The 16,105-nt window shown below is 40.6% G+C and overlaps 1 protein-coding gene across 3 annotated transcripts in view; it reads right to left on the bottom strand.

Annotated features, from left to right (window-relative positions):
• Atp7a (ATPase copper transporting alpha) overlaps positions 1 to 16,105 on the bottom strand; it is a 132,124-nt gene that overhangs the window by 38,441 nt on the left and 77,578 nt on the right. For 2 of the 3 annotated variants that reach the window (XM_055592619.1, XM_055592628.1), the window contains exons 3-7: positions 12,381 to 12,870; positions 11,115 to 11,840; positions 9,761 to 9,943; positions 4,167 to 4,330; positions 584 to 745 (exon numbers count right to left, since the gene is read on the bottom strand). In XM_055592619.1, coding sequence (XP_055448594.1) covers positions 584 to 745; positions 4,167 to 4,330; positions 9,761 to 9,943; positions 11,115 to 11,840; positions 12,381 to 12,870 — 1,725 coding nt within the window. The remainder of the gene's footprint in view (positions 1 to 583; positions 746 to 4,166; positions 4,331 to 9,760; positions 9,944 to 11,114; positions 11,841 to 12,380; positions 12,871 to 16,105) is intronic. The other variant, XM_055592637.1, reaches the window with a different exon arrangement.

The raw sequence follows: 16,105 nt of genomic DNA, 5'->3' as shown, positions 1-16,105 counted from the left end.
ACCAGCTTCACAGATATCAATGGTATTGCTGCGTAAACTAATAAGATATTACTTACCTTATAATATGCTTTCAATCATCAGAACACCAATTTCATAGCCCACTGACACTGCACCTATATGTATTACTGCTTAAGATACACTGAAGATCACAGGAGGAACTTAGCACACACACACAAAAAAAGTTTTGGCATTTTAACTTGAAAGTGTTTTTGTTTTCTTTTGTTCTGCTTTGCTTTAAGAGACCATAACAAATCTAGCATGATGCTTTAATTTCATAGTGATTAGCTTGAGTCTTCCTTATAAATCGCACTTTATATCAATTTCCCAAATACTTTAAGTGATTGATAGTTCCAGCTGAAGTCTGTTCATGATTTAATCACGCAAATGTGCCTTTGTCTAAGTTTTCCTGATGAAGGCCACAGGCAGGGAGTACAAAATCAGACATACTTACACTAGTGTTCTTATGAGAAATAGTCAAGGGGCTACAGTCTTTTAATTGTTTCTATTTAATGTAAACCAGACCTGATTCCAGGAAGTGGCTGACTGGAAAGGTAAGAAAGAAAAGCAAAATCATGGCACTCACTCCAATGGTATGGATAATATCTCTGGGACCGATGATTTCTGGATCATACTTAATATGTGCTTTGTTAGTGGCCAGGGCCACAGAGCAGTAGAAGATCCCTTTGTGTTTTGTGAGAGTAGACTCAATTTTATGGACACAGGAGGCACATGTCATTCCTCTTACCTGTTAGAAACAAAGCTGTTGTTATTTAAAAGTTACCTTTTCTTCTATTAAAAGATAGCACTTTTAACTAAAAGGATCATCATAACAAAGGACTGTCTTACAAGGTTTTATCTGTACAATTAGTATGCTTTTGATATGATTATTAGAATTCTGTTTTTGTGAGGGCGTCCCACCACTGATGGAGCTGGGGATTCTCAGAGATAATGAAAAAGATCCAGAACTGGCTCTGAAGATAACTCTACTAAGCTAGGCATATACTAAAAGCCATTGAGCACATGTATCGTATGCATGTATATGTATTCACGTATAGGGTGTGCATGTGGGGGCCAGAAGTTGAAATTCGATAGCTTCCTTAATTGCTCTGCTTTATTTCCTGAGACTACTGAGGCAGCACCTGTAGCTGAACACAAAACTCACCCTTTTCTGGCTTCCAAGGCCATCCTAATATATTCAAGCACAAGCATATGCACAGACATAAAGACAAGTAAAACTTAAAACATGTTGTGTGTGTGTGTGTGTGTGTGTGTGTGTGTGTGTGTGTGTGTGTGTGTGTGTGTGTGTGTGGTGGCCTTGGAAACCAGAAGAGGGTGCTGAAATTCCTGAAACTGGAATTATAGGTGCTTGGGAGCCACCACATAGGTGCTAAGGTTTGAACCTGGGTCTTCCGGAAGGACAGCCAGTATCCTTAACTACTAAGCCATCTGTTCAGTCTACTTAAGTAAACATGGGCTAGGGAGATGGTGCATTAGTTAAAGAGCACTTGCTGCCCTTACAAGGGACCAAGAAGATCGACTCCCAACTGCCTGTAATTCTAGCTCCAGGGAATCTGACATCCTCCTTTGGCCTCCTGCAGGTACCTGTACATATGTAAAATATATACAGAAACACACACATAGGTATAAATAAAAAATTAAATAAATCAAAAAGATAAGTAAATGCCTTTCAAATTCCTCCATAAAAGAAGAAAACTTAAAAAAAAACTGTCTTAACCAATTTGTTTTTCAACTTGTATAAATCCAAGAAGCATTTATTCAAAACTAAGGAAGAGGAATCTTGGATAAAAATAGCAAGCTGTGTGGGGCATTAATATCTGCTGCATTCCCTTCTCTTCCTCTCCATTCTGTGGGAATAAACCAAGAGCCCACAACCATGAAGAAAAACACTGTAGCTACTGGATACCAGAGAACAAAGAGTTCATTCAGAGCCTCCTTTCCTGAGAACTGTTAGCATTTCACCTGTCAGATGGTTCTTGGAAATATCCCTGCAAGAATGTCTGCCCTCACTGAAAAACATATATTGGCGAATAATGGTTTCAATATTTCATGAAGGTATACACAAGTTCCCATTCCCAACCATTTGCAAAGGAATAATTAGTTTCTCAAAGAGCCTCAGTGTGCATGCAAACCACACGTAAGCACAGGCACCATGCCTAGCAGTCGATGGCTAAACACAAAACTAACTCAAAAGTAGTTTTGGAGATTTGCTGTCTCATATTGCTTTCTTTGGAAATTTTCTTTAACCTCACTGGTCTTTTCCAATATATTGTGTTTTTGGCTTTGTTTTATGAGAGAGAGACAGAGAGAGGGAGGTAGGGAGGAGTTGGAAGGGAGGGGGAAGGATCTGAGTGAGAAAAAGCATAATTAGAATATAGTATAAGAAAATAACTGTTTTCAATAAAAATTTTAATTTTAATTCATTAGTTCTTTGAAAATTTCATATAATGTATTTGATCATAGTAACCTCTTCTCCCTATAACTCCCTACAACTCTTCCTATATACACACCCCTTTCCTTACCCACCTTTTTGTGCCCTTTTGTTTTTGTTTTTGTTTTTTTTAACTTTTATTAATTACACTTTATTCATTTTGTATCCCCCCATAAGCCCCTCCCTCCTCCCCCCCAGTCCCACCCTTCCCCCCTTTCTGCATGCATGCCCCTCCCCAAGTCCACTGATAGGGGAGGTCCTCCTCTCCTTCTTTCTGATCTTAGTCTATCAGTTCTCATCAGAAGTGGCTGCATTGTCAGGGTTCTAGGTTATCTCCACAGATAGTCCTTGGTTGGAGTATGAGTCTCTGGGAAGTTCCCTGTGTTCAAATTTTCTTGTTCTGTTGCTCTCCTTGTAGAGTTCCTGTCCTCTCCAGCTCTTACTATTTCCCACTTCTTATATAAAATTGCATTCACTCTGCCCATCAGTTGGCCATCAGGCTCAGCATCTGCTTTGACAGTCTGCACGGCAAAGGCTTTCAGAGGCCCTCTGTGGCAGGTTCCTAGGTTGTTTCCTGTTTTCTTTTTCTTCTGATGTCCATCCTCTTTGCCTTTCAGGATGGGGATTGAGCATTTTTAGTTAGGGTCCTCTCTTTTGCTTAGTTTGTTTAGATGTTCAGATTTTAGTGGGTTTATTCTATGTTGTATGTTTACATGAGTGAGTATATACCGTGTGTGTTTTTTTGCTTCCGGACAACTCACTCAGGATGATCCTTTCCAGGTCCCACCATTTACCTGCAAATTTCATGATTTCCTTATTTTTCATTGCTGAGTAATACTCCATTGTATAGATTTACCACAGTTTCTGCATCCATTCTTCAGTTGAGGGGCATCTGGGCTATTTCCAGCTTCTGGCTATTACAAATAAAGCTGCTACAAACATGGTTGAGCAAATGTCCTTTTTGTGTACTTGAGCCTCTTTTGGGTATATGCCTAGGAGTGGTATGGCTGGATCCTGAGGAAGCGCTATTCCTAGTTGTCTGAGAAAGTGCCAGATTGATTTCCAGAGTGGTTGTACAAGTTTACATTCCCACCAGCAGTGGAGAAGGGTTCCCCTTTCTCCACAACCATCAGAATGGCCAAGATCAAAAACTCAAGTGACAACACATGCTGGAGAGGTTGTTTTTGTTTTTTTAATCGACCAGGTACAATTTCTTTTCTTTCCACTAAAGTTAATTTGGTCCCAAGTTGTTTTATCTTTTGTTTCCCTCCCTTCCCTTTCCTTAAGAAAGTGTTTCACTATGTAGTCCAGGCTTACCTCAGACTCCCAGGAATCTTATGTCTGCCTCCTAAATGCTAGCTTCTGAGCATGCACAACCACACCCCATTATTTTGAGTGTATTTGTTTACATGTGGTGTTCAGAGGATGGCTTTCTGAAGTCAGTTCTCTACTTCACCACGTAGGTCACAGACACCAAGCTCTGGTCATCAGACTAATTGGCAAGCACCTTTATTGGCTGAGCCATCTTGACAACCCCAACCTTAGGTTTTTTTTGTTTTTTAAGAAGATAATAATTCCATTCCATGCTTGCAGACTACCATGAAGTTATATAGCCTTCTATCTTCCAGTTTCCTTCATATGTCCTATTTGCCAAGTTTTCTATGAAAGCCTCTAAATTTGTTAGAAGTCTATTAAACATACAAAAGTTCCTACTTACAACAAGTTCCAAAATTCCATCCCCTTCACCAGCATTTTCCATCACTATGGCTCCAAATCCAAGCTCTTGGATAAACTCTGCTATCACTGGGGGTTGGATAACAGCTGGGTTATATCTTACTTCCGCCTTGCCAGCCATTAGAGCCACAAGAACAGAATATATTCCTGGAAACATTGATGAGAAATACAGGGCAGGTTACAGGTTTTACAAAAAAAGAATGTTAAAACTGCTTTTCATATTTCTCATTTTACTACAAAAGTATCAAAGATAATTTGCCAAAATTTACTACTCAACAATTTTTAAAATGATATCTTTATTTTCTTTACAAAAATTAGATACCTACATATAAAAATTTACACCCTTAAATTGACAGTTTTGTATAAGCTTACCAAAATTAAAATAAATCTTACCATACTTTAAACCTTTTACTAGCCAATCACTGCTTTAAGTAATATATGTAAAATTATGACTCAACTTTTATGCATATCTTAAACCCAAACAATTTAAAAACATTTTTAAAAGGTGGCCTTGGTCCCTTAAACTTACTATACAGAGTTGTCGTTATATATTTGTAAAAAGGGGGGCAACATTACCATCTGGATATGCCTTCACTGAGCTTAAACAACTATCAGCAACATTTGGCTCACTTGTTTATGCTCAATGCAGGGTGTTAGTATGCAGCCCTAACGGGCCTGGAATCTGCCAAATAGTCCGGGCTGGCCTTGAGTTAGAACAGAAATCAGCCTGCCTCAGGGTCCTGAGTGCTAGGATTAAAGCCCTGCTCCACTATGCCTGGCTCATCTTTTTATTACATTATATTTTTTTAGAGACAGAATCTTGCTGTCACTCAAGCTAACGTAGAACTCCTAGATACAAACTGTCTTCTTGTCTCAGCCTCCCAGATGGCCACTACAACTGGGCCTTAGTTATCTAAATTCTTATTCTACTCCCTTCCCTCTACTCAGAAACCTCAAACATTCTATCACTTTGTGTGCAAATATTTAAATATAAATCTCCTAGTGGGACCTGGAGAGGACAGGAGCTCCACAAGGAGAGGAACACAACCGAAAGATCTGGGCTCAGGGGTCTTTTGTGAGACTGATACTCCAACCAAGGACCATTCATGGAGATAACCTAGAAACCCTGCTCAGATGTAGCCCATGGCAGTTCAGTACCCAAATGTGTTTCCTAGTAATGGGAACAGGGACTGTCTCTGACATGAACTCAGTGGTGGGGTCTTTGACCACCCCCACCCCTGATGGGGGAACGAACAGCCTTGCCAGGCCACAGAGGAGGACAATGCAGCCAGTCCTGATGAGACCTGATAAGCTAGGGTCAGATTGGAAGGGGAGGAGGGCCTCCCCTATCAGTGGACTTGGAAAGGGGCAGGGAGGAGATGAGGGAGGGAGGATGGGATTGGGAGGGAATGAGGGAGTGGGCTACAGCTGGGATACAAAGTAAATAAGCTGTAATTAATATAAAAAGGTAAAAGTCTATTTAAAAAATATCCAAAAGATAGACCTCTCACACACAACCTCAATAGAACTGGGGATGCAGTGCTATAGCACTTGCTTAGTATGTGTGTAGTTCAATCACACGCCACATAAACATCAGTTTCACATCTAAAACAATTTTCTAAAACCTATTAGTTAAACAGTACTCTACCTAAATAAGGATCCAAATAAGATCTATATACTACAATGAGGTAAATCTCTATCTTGTAGAAAGCAGCACTTTTAGAAACTAATAAAACCTGGGCTGGAGGTGTAGCTCAGCTGGAGGACTGCTAGCCTGGAACACAACAAAGCCAAACCAAAAACTAATTCTTTTCCTAAAAGAAAGGAATTTATGCACTTGGAAAATCACTGTAATTATAGTAAAAAAAAAATCTAATATATAATACAGTCAAATGACAGCCATTTAAAAATCTCAAGTTTTACTATTTCATATAAATCCCAGATGGTAGAATGTAACTGCTTAATAAAGCAAATGTGTTTACTCTCTGACAGAAATGTTGTTTGCAGATGCAAACTTTTTTTTCTTCACAATTTATTCATTATATATCCTGATCGAAATCCATTCCTAAACTCCCCCCAGTCCCACACTTCCACCCTCTTCCTGACACCCCCTTCCTCTAGACTACTGAAAGGGGGAGTTTTCCACTATTGCCATCTGCCAATAGCTTGTTAAGTCTCATCAGGGCTGCCTGGATCCTCTTCCCTCGTGGCCTGGCAAAGCTGCATCATCAGGGGCGAGTGATCAGAGAGCAGTCAGCTGAGTTCATGATGGAGGCAGCCCCTGCTCCCCTCACTCTGAGATCCACATGAGCTGCCAATAAGCCCCATCTGAGCAGGGTGTCTAAGTCCTTTCCATGCACTTTCTTGGTTGGTGCATCATTCTCTGCAGGACTCCCTTGGCTCAGATCTTTTAGTTTTGTTGGTCTCCTTGTGGGGCTCCTGTCCCCTCCATGTCCCTCTATTCCCACCCCTTCCTTCCTCCATAAGACTCCCTGCAACCAGAAATGGTGGAAGAGAGGAAACCGGATGACAACCTACTATTATGGTCTTCTGAAATGATTCACCCAACAGGGGATCGAAACAGATGCAAACTTTTGTTAGTAATTTTTACTCCTTTAGGCCAGCTGTACCTATGACTGCCAAGAACATACTTAACAGCACACAGTAAAAATGGCTCTTTCTAGGAATCTATGATACTTGGAAGATACTAAAGGAATTAGGATCAAGAATGCATAGGTTAGCTCGGAAGTCTGATTTTTAAAAATTAAATATTAATTTATGAACAGATTTTACTTGTAAAAGAATTTAATATAACCCCAATTTTTCATATAAAGTGCTTATAAGCATTGTGAGTTTTTTAAAAGATTTTATTCATTTATTTATTTTATGCATATTAGTGCTCTAAGAGGGTAGTAGAGGGTATAGATGGTTGTGAGCCACCATGTGGTTGCTGGGAATTGAACTCAGGACCTCTGGAAGAGCAGACAGTGCTCTCAACCACTGAGCCATTTCTCCAGCCCCGCATTGCGAGTTTTTTAGTACAAAATTATTCAGATGATGAGTTCAGAGAAAATGTCACTATGAAGAGAAGAGTAGGAACAGGCATGGTGGCACACGCCTTTAATCCCAACTCTCAGGAGGCAGAGGCAGTCGGATCTCTAAGTTCAAAGCCAGCCTGGACTGCAGAGTGAGATCCAAGGCAGCCACTGCTATACAGTGACATCTTCTCTTAAAAAACTGAAAATGAGAAGTAATATAGATGACGTAAAATAAATCTTTGTGCTTCTGTTGAATATACTTAGTAGCCTGGCAAAAACAATATAACTTTCAAATCCCAAAAAGCATTAATTCAATCAGTTATGTTAGTTATTTTAATTTTAACAAATCCTCTCAAACATAATGAGAGCTCTTTCTGTTATTTTCCATCTCAGAGGTGGTACTGACAATTGAGCACAAATTTCATACAGGCTAGGCATGGCACACAAGTTGCCAGTTAGGCTTACTGTGCCATGGAGCTCCACTCTTAGAACCTCTGGGCTTTTTAAGCAATGCAAGACAAATGTAATGAGGAAAGCCCACTACTCGAACTTACACAGACTAAGGTTTAAATAAGAGCTGATACAGTAATTGCTGGAGAGGACAAGAACCACACAAGGAGAGCAACAGAACAAGATAATTTGAACACGGGGAACTTCCCAGAGACTCATACTCCAACCAAGGACTATTCATGGAGATAACCTAGAACCCCTGCACAGATGTAGCCCATGGCAGTTCAGTGTCCAAGTGGGTTACATAGTAATGGGAAGAGGGACTGCCTCTGACATAATCTGATTGGCCTGCTCTTTGATCACCTCCCCCTGAAGGGGGAGCAGCCTTACCAGGCCACAGAAGAGGACAATGCAGCCACTTCTGATGAGAACTGATAGACTAAGATCAGAAGGAAGGAGAAGAGGACCTCCTCTATCAGTGGACTTGGGGAGGGGCATTCGTGAAGAAGGGGGAGGGAGGGCGGGATCGGGATAGGAGAAGGGAGGGGCTTATGGGGGGATACAAAATGAATAAAGTGTAATTAATAAAAAAAAAGTTAAAAAAAGAGGTGATACAAAGGAGAGCAAAAAATTAACTGAGAAAATTAACTTGACAAAGTTTAAAATGGGGGTTGGGAGTGTCACTTAATATCCAGGCATGTATTTAGCTTTCACGAGGCCCTGAGAAGACAATTGTAAGTGGCATCAACATTTTGGGGGATTACAGAAGTTTCCTTTCCGTGAGACAAACAGGAACTGTGCAAGCTTCCTCTGTATTCATTTACTTGGCAACATTCATTTGTTCGTTTCCTTCCTTCCTTCCTTCCTTCCTTCCTTCCTTCCTTCCTTCCTTCTTTTTCTTCTGTAAGACAGGGTGTCAATATGTAGCCCTGGCTGCCCTGGAATTGACTATGCAGACCAGGCTGACCTCAGACTCACAGAGATCCACCTGCCGCTGCCACTCTTTTCCTTTTTAATGAATCAAAACAAAGCCTTGACTGTATATCCAGTCAGGAAAAGTAGGGGGCTGAAATGAAAAATGCATAAATAATTGAACGCAGATAGCACAATGAGACAAAAATGTATGCCTTAAATTTCACAAAGATATAATCTTCTGGCCTTTCTATAAAAGAGGGCATGCTAATTACACTTATTTCCTTAATTGTCAGGATATGCTTGCCACATTAATCCTTACTTCCTTATCCAGCCCTTGTGAGTAACATCTATCATCAGGACATTTAGGGTTATGGCAGCCTTAATATCAAACAAGACTTTGGCCTCATTAAACACAATCACATATCTATATGGTTAACTAAGCTACTATTCCATATTGAAACATCTATAAATATGAGGATAACTTTTTTTTGAGACAGGATTTCTCTATGTAGCCTTGGTTGTCATAGGTTCACTTCATAGACCAGGCCAGCCTTGAACTCACAGAGATCTGCCTGCCTCTGCCTCCCCAAGTGCTGGAATTACAGCTGTGCACTACCACACACAGCAGCGGCTATAAATTTATAAGCTAAAACATCTGAGTGACTAAAGAGAAACTGATTTTCAAAGATTCTGAAGCCTGAAGTTGAAATATACAATCCTAAGCAACTTGGACATCTTACCATAAGGGAAGATCAGAGGTCAAACCATTAGAAGAGACAATACAATTGTACACAAATATGGTTTGGGTCTGGTACTTAATATAGGTAGAACAATACCTAATTCTTACTCATTATCACTTTTAAGAACAGCTTTAATGACAACAAAAAATTAGTTCCACAAAGTCCATTATAGTTACCACTATATGGTTCACAATAGTTATGCTATGTATTTCTTTCTCCTATAAACTTTTCAGTAAATTTCAATGGCACTAAAATGTAACCATAAGATAAATTAAATAACACTAACAAAAACTACCAGAAATTCAGGGTTGTTCTGTGCATCAAGGATGTTCTTTATGAAGACTTGGGAAGAATTGTAAGCATGGCCACGAAATACAAATGGAAAGGAATCTGGAAATAAGTACATAAAATAACAACACCTAACAGCATATTACCTTCTTCTCGTCTTAAGTTCCGTTCAATATTTGCTACACAAGAAGCACAAGTCATTCCAGAGACCTGTATGTAACACTTGTTATGAACTGGTGTCATCACATTTTCTGGCTCCTTAGTTGAAGGTAAAAGAGGTGTTTCCAATGAGGGCTGACTTATCACTGCCAGAGGCTCTTGCATGTCTGCTGGAAAGAAAGCGGTTCTTTTTATTTGTGGTATTAGTTCTTCTCCAGCTGCCACCTTGTCATATATCATAATCTACACCCAGGCCTGCCAACCTATTTCTTTAACATCAGTAAGGTGCTAAAAGCCCTCAACAAATATATTGTTATTATCCATTCTCAGCAATGACTTTGAATTTCTTCACTGCCCACCAAAGGATCCCCAGAAAATCCGAACCAAGTGAATAAATAAAATTTCATTATGTCATATTCTTTTAGCCATTATCTCCAAACCCAACTCAACATAGAGACTAACTGGTTACTGGACAGTTTTTATGCTTGTATTTAGCTAGCATTACCATGCTGACAATTTGCACACAGGCATCCAGGGAATCCTCCCTTATCTGTGGGCAATACTTTCCAGTGGGTGCATGAAGGTAAGTATCAATAGTACTGTTACCCAATGTGTGTGTTTGTGTGTGTGTGTGTGTGTGTGTGTGTGTGTGTGTGTGTGATAAAGTTTAATTTACAAATGAGGCATAGTAAGGATTCAACAACTGAGCCATCTATCTCACCAACCTCCTCACATAGTTTTCTGTACAGTGTATCACATACAGGTATAAATCACCATGTTTGGTCTGCCTTTAAGTTTTGTTGTTTTTGTTTTGTTTGTTTTTTAAAGACAGGGTTTCTCTGTGTAGCCTTGGCTGTCCTGGAACTCTCTTTGTAGACTAGGTTGGCCTCAAACTCACAGAGATCCTCCTATTCTTCCTCCTGAATACTGGGATTAAAGGTGTGTGCCATCACACCTGGCTGTGCCTTTAAGTTTGGGGCTCATGATATCCTTAGGCATTTTTTACATACTGGTGACTACCACCATAGAACTCCTTGGTAAGAAGTGGAATTTCAGCCAGGTGTGGTGGTGCATGCGCTTAATAACAGCATTAAGGGAGTAGAGACAGGTGCATCTCAATAAGGTTGAGGCCAGCCTGGTCTACAAAGTGAGTATAGGACAGCCAAGGCTACACAGAGAAACCCTGTCTCAACATACACACACCCCAAAAATAAATAAACCATCTCAAAAAAGGTGGAATTTAAGTGACTATGAATCATTTTTTTGTTGCTAAAAGCCAAACAAAGAGACAAAACAGGAATACAAAAATCTTAACGATATCAAAGTAAAAGTGATGATTACCTGGCAAGACAGCATCAAATCCCATGTCTTCAATCGCTTCTAGCAAAGTTTCTGGAGAGGTTAATAGAGGATCATATTCAATAGTTCCAGTGCTATTTGTGAGGGATACATGGATGGATTTTACACCTGGCTTTTTTGATATGACACCCTCTATCGACTGCACACAAGAATTACAAGTCATGCCATTAATGTTTATCGTTGTTTCTTGGGTCAGAGGCTGGCTAATCACGTTCAAAGACATCTTCGGAAGAGATGAGCTGGAGGGAGAGCTAGAGGTACTTTCAACGTCACTTGCAATACTAACTCTGTATTGCCCTGGTGAAACAGCCTCTATTGCTTTTCTCAGCATTTCTGGAGTGACTGAGATTGCATTGTACTTTACAATGGCTGACCTATTCTCTAAAGAAACTACTATACTGCTTACATACTGGAGTGTAGATAAAGCACTTTCAATATTTGACACACATGATTTACAATGCATGCCCTCTATGATAAACGTGGCGGTTGAATTACTGAGATTTGATGGACTCTTTTGCTGTGATCCTTCTGGAGATTTGACCTGTGTGTTCTTCAGGCGCTCGACATCAATGGCTCCCAATTTGAGGTACTTGGGCTGTTTTTTTAAAAAGGCTGGGAAGCCCACAGCTTCAATCTGCTTCTTTATTTCCTCTGCTGTGATCAGATGAGGTTGATAAACAATAGTAGCTTCTTGGTTGTCTAGAGACACTAATTAATTAAGAGAAACATATTTAACTTAGTTATTTCTGGTCTACTTCAGAGTCCATTGCTGTTTGTCTCCCACTATTCTTGATGCTTTTCCTTAGGTACTTTTGTGCATTTCAGAAAATGAGATTGACATACACTGGAAACAAGCAAAAGACATGCCCACTGATCCTATGGTCAACATGTTTCTGCATCACTCCAGCAGAAATACATTAGAGCTAAAGAATAGCCCATGCAGGCTGTACGGGAAGCCTGAACTCCATGAATTGTTACCACAGCTTCCTTTTCTGCTAAACTAAAGTTCAAGACTCTCCTAACCTTTCATTATAATCATTAATTTCATTGGCATTAATCCTGGGAATATGCTATGCCTCCAAATTCAATGAAGCAGAAAACAATTACAGGCCCACAGATTTGAAACTCATGCTTGGGAAGAAAGCAAAAAGTTTAATGATCAAAACATAGAATAACTTTTTAAAAAAGCCCCCCCCCCAAAAAAAAAGAAAAACAGAAAGAAAGAAAAACTGAGAGCAGTTAAATTACCTTTAATTCGCTGAACACCTTGCAGCTTCCCAACTTTTCCTTCAATGGTGCTAGTGCATGAATGGCAGGTCATCCCTTCCACTTTCATCTTCAGCATGACTTCCCCTGCCTGAGGCATGCTGTGCTCGTCACAAGCTCCTGCCCTTTTCTCCTGAGTTCCCATATCTAAACTGAGGTCTGGGACCAGCTCCACGATCTGACTGGCACTCACTACAGAAGGGATTATGGTCACTACGGCAGTTCTCTGCTGAGGAGAAACCGTAACATCGGTCACACCCTTGATCTTGCGCAAAGAACTTTGGATATGGTCCCACGGCAGGGCCAGTGGAGCAGTAACAGTCAGAAACACTCTATTGGTTAAGACAGGGAGAGGGTTAGCATTGTGGAGAAGAGCATCAAAGCCCATGTCATCGATAGCTTCTTGGAGGGTCTTTGGAGTCTGAAGTTTAGGGTCATAAATAATAGTTGCACATTTTTCTTCTAGTGAAACCTTTTGGAAAGAAAGTTCAGAAGTTAGTTTAAGTCAACTGTATGACATAAGAAATAAGAATGTCAATTATCTAGAACCAAGCCTTAGGAAGATAAAAAGACCTGGAGGGGACAGGAGCTCTCCAAGGAGAGCAACAGAACCAAAAAATCTGGGCTCAGGGGTCTTTTGTGAGACTGATACTCCAACCAAGGACCATTCCTGGATATAACCTAGAACCCCTGCTCAGATGTAGCCTATGGCAGCTCAGTATTCAAATGGGCTCTCTAGTAAGGGGAACAAGGGCTACCTCTGACATGAACTCAGTGGTGGACTCTTTGATCACCTCCCTCTGAGGGGGGAGGGCAGCCTTACCAGGCCATAGAGGGAGATGCTGCAGCCAGTCCTGATGAGACCGGATAGGCTAGGGTCAGATGGAAAGGGAGGAGGACCTCCTCTATCAGTGGACTGGGGAGGAGCAGGGGAGGAGAAGAGGCAGGGAGGGCAGGATTGAGAGGGGATGAAGGAGAGGGCTACAGGTGGGACACAAAGTGAATAAACTGTAATAAATGAATAAATAAAATTTTAAATGCTGGGAAAAACAAAAGAACCAAGCTTTTTCTGGAGGATCTCTGTGAGTTCGAGGCCATCCTGGTCTACAAAGCAAGTCCAGGACAGCCAGGGCTACACACAGAAACCCTGTCTTGAAAAAGGAAAGAACCAAGCCCTCCTGAGCCCTCTCACATTCCAATGCCTAGCTTCAGACACTTAGTTCACACACTGGCCTTTCCTGATAAGAATAGTGCTCACTTCACATCAAAGAATCTTCCTTTCTGCAGCAGATCTTTTTTAATCTCCCTCATCTGAGGTCTATGACATTCTGATTAAGGAAACTAATATGAATGCATCCTAATAGTAGTATATTTTCTTAGTCTGTCCAAGGACCTTCCATAATCCTGAGTATTGGAAAGAGAAGGTTTTTAAGTATATAGTCTAGCTAAAGGAGAAGAGGGAGACTAGGTCACTGGTTATCATGGCCTATGAGTAGGGCTTAGGCAGTACAGGAAGGTTTCAGAAGGGATGGCACTGTGCTGCTGCTGGTGGTGCTGGTACTGCTAGCTGGTGGTGGTGGTATTTAGTGAGTCTGCAAATGAATTTCTGATAGCTGCTAGATGGGGCAGGGACCTTCAGGAGTAAACTCCTATATTAACATACCTTCAAATGGCTCTTTATCTTTTCAGCTAAAACTTTATGATACAAACTGAGCATTCCTTGTACCAAGTCTTGGAACATGTGCTCCACTACCTTAGGTTACCCATGCCTCAAACTTAGTCTGTTATCTTTCCTTTTTCAATTATGATCTTAGACTGAACATAATCTGGAATGTACTGCTTAACTGCTCAAATTTCTTCAACTGCCCATGCTTACTTCAAGCTCACAATCCTCTTTCCTCCACCTTCTGAATGCAGGAATTACAGGTACGTGCCACAACATCAGGTTTTACATGACATTTTTTTTTTTAGAGACTCATACTCCAACCAAGGACTATCTGTGGAGATAACCTAGAACCCTGACAATGCAGCCACTTCTGATGAGAACTGATAGACTAAGATCAGAAAGAAGGAGAGGAGGACCTCACCTATCTGTGGACTTGAGGAGGGGCATGCATGCAGAAAGGGGGGAGGGGGGACTGGGAGGGGAGGAGGGAGGGGCTTATGGGGGGATACAAAATGAATAAAGTGTAATTAATAAAAGTTAAATAAAAAAAGAAATTCAAGTAAAGTTAAAAATTCAGTAATTCAGCTTCACTACCTACAACTTAAGTGCTCATAATGGCTCATGCCTGTGATACCAGACAGGCATATATAAAACACTTCCATCACTGCTTGAAGATTCTTGCACAGCTCTATTGTGGGGACTACTGTACATTTAAAGGCTCGAACTTAAATGATTCTTTTCCTTTTAAGTTTCAATACATCATGGCTGATATGTGTTTTTAAATGTTTTGTAACAATTTGTTTGTGTGTGTATGTGTGTGTGGTCCAAGTACACATAGTAAGTTTGAGACCGGCCTGGGCTTGATGAAACACTGTCTCAAATGACAATAACAAAAAGTAATGTTTCCCTGTGTTAGTCACACTGCAAATGAGGAAGACACAACCGTGTTTAGTTACTTCTACTTCTAACTTTTAAAGTTAGATAGCCATGCTTAGCACAAATCATTTTGGGGTACTGGTATTAGCACTCAACTTCCAATGAAGAGACTTTAGAAACCTAAAGATTCAAAGAAAGCAACATTTCACAGCTGTATTTCCTTTGGAGAAGAAAGTCAAACAGCTACTCAGAATCATCATAGGATAGTTCAAAACCTTGGGTACTAAGCTAAGTTTGCATTTATTTAACTAACAATTATTTACTGGGTGTCTATTATGTGCCTGGCATTGTATGGCTGTTAGAAACACAATAGGAAAATCAGGCAAGGCTGTGGAGAGCTGGAAATTGCTGGTAGCACTGACAATTCTCTGCCTGGGCAGCTTTTCTCTCATATGCTTCTCTTGTCCCTAAATTACCTCCTCTAACTCCGCACACTACTCCAAAGTTTCTACAGAAGTTTTCATCTGGAAACGATTCTCATGTTTTTTTTTTGTTTGTTTGTTTGTTTGTTTTTGTTTTTTATTTTCATAGAAACTACTTTCCAGTCTATCAAGAGTCTCTTTGAATGTAATGAGAACAGCCTACATCATGAGCACAGAAAGCACTGAAGACAGAGGAGTGTGAACTGTACAGAAAGGAGTTGTGGGAGAGAATGCAGGAAAAGGAACAAGTGGATCTCTGTGATCTTAGCAACAATGGGGCAGTTGCACCCACCTGAGTACAGAACGATCAGAACTCCAAGGTCGTTCTGTACCACCTGTGTGTTTGAGGCTACACCCACACCACTACCACCACCACCACCACAATGTGGAGAGGATGCTAATTGTTCACATCAGTTATGTGAGTGCTTATAATTTTTTGTGTCTGTTAACATGTTAAACATGAAATTCAGACACAAAACTAGGCATGGTGGCTCATATCTGTAGTCCCAACATCTGAGAGACTAAAAATGAAGAATCAGTGCAGGTTTGAGGCTAACCTGGAATACACAGTGAGTTCCAGGTCAGCCTGGGCTACACAGTGAAACTCTACTTAAAAAAGGAAGGAAGGAAGAAAGAAAGGAAGGAAGGAAGGAAGGAAGGAAGGAAGGAAGGAAGGAAGGAAG

The sequence above is a fragment of the Psammomys obesus genome, unplaced genomic scaffold, assembly GCF_907164565.1.
Source record: "Psammomys obesus unplaced genomic scaffold, mPsaObe1.curated_primary_1811, whole genome shotgun sequence".
Taxonomy (NCBI): domain Eukaryota; kingdom Metazoa; phylum Chordata; class Mammalia; order Rodentia; family Muridae; genus Psammomys; species Psammomys obesus.
The sequence above is the reverse complement of the archived record's forward strand: the minus strand, read 5'-3'. Positions and strand labels throughout refer to the sequence as shown.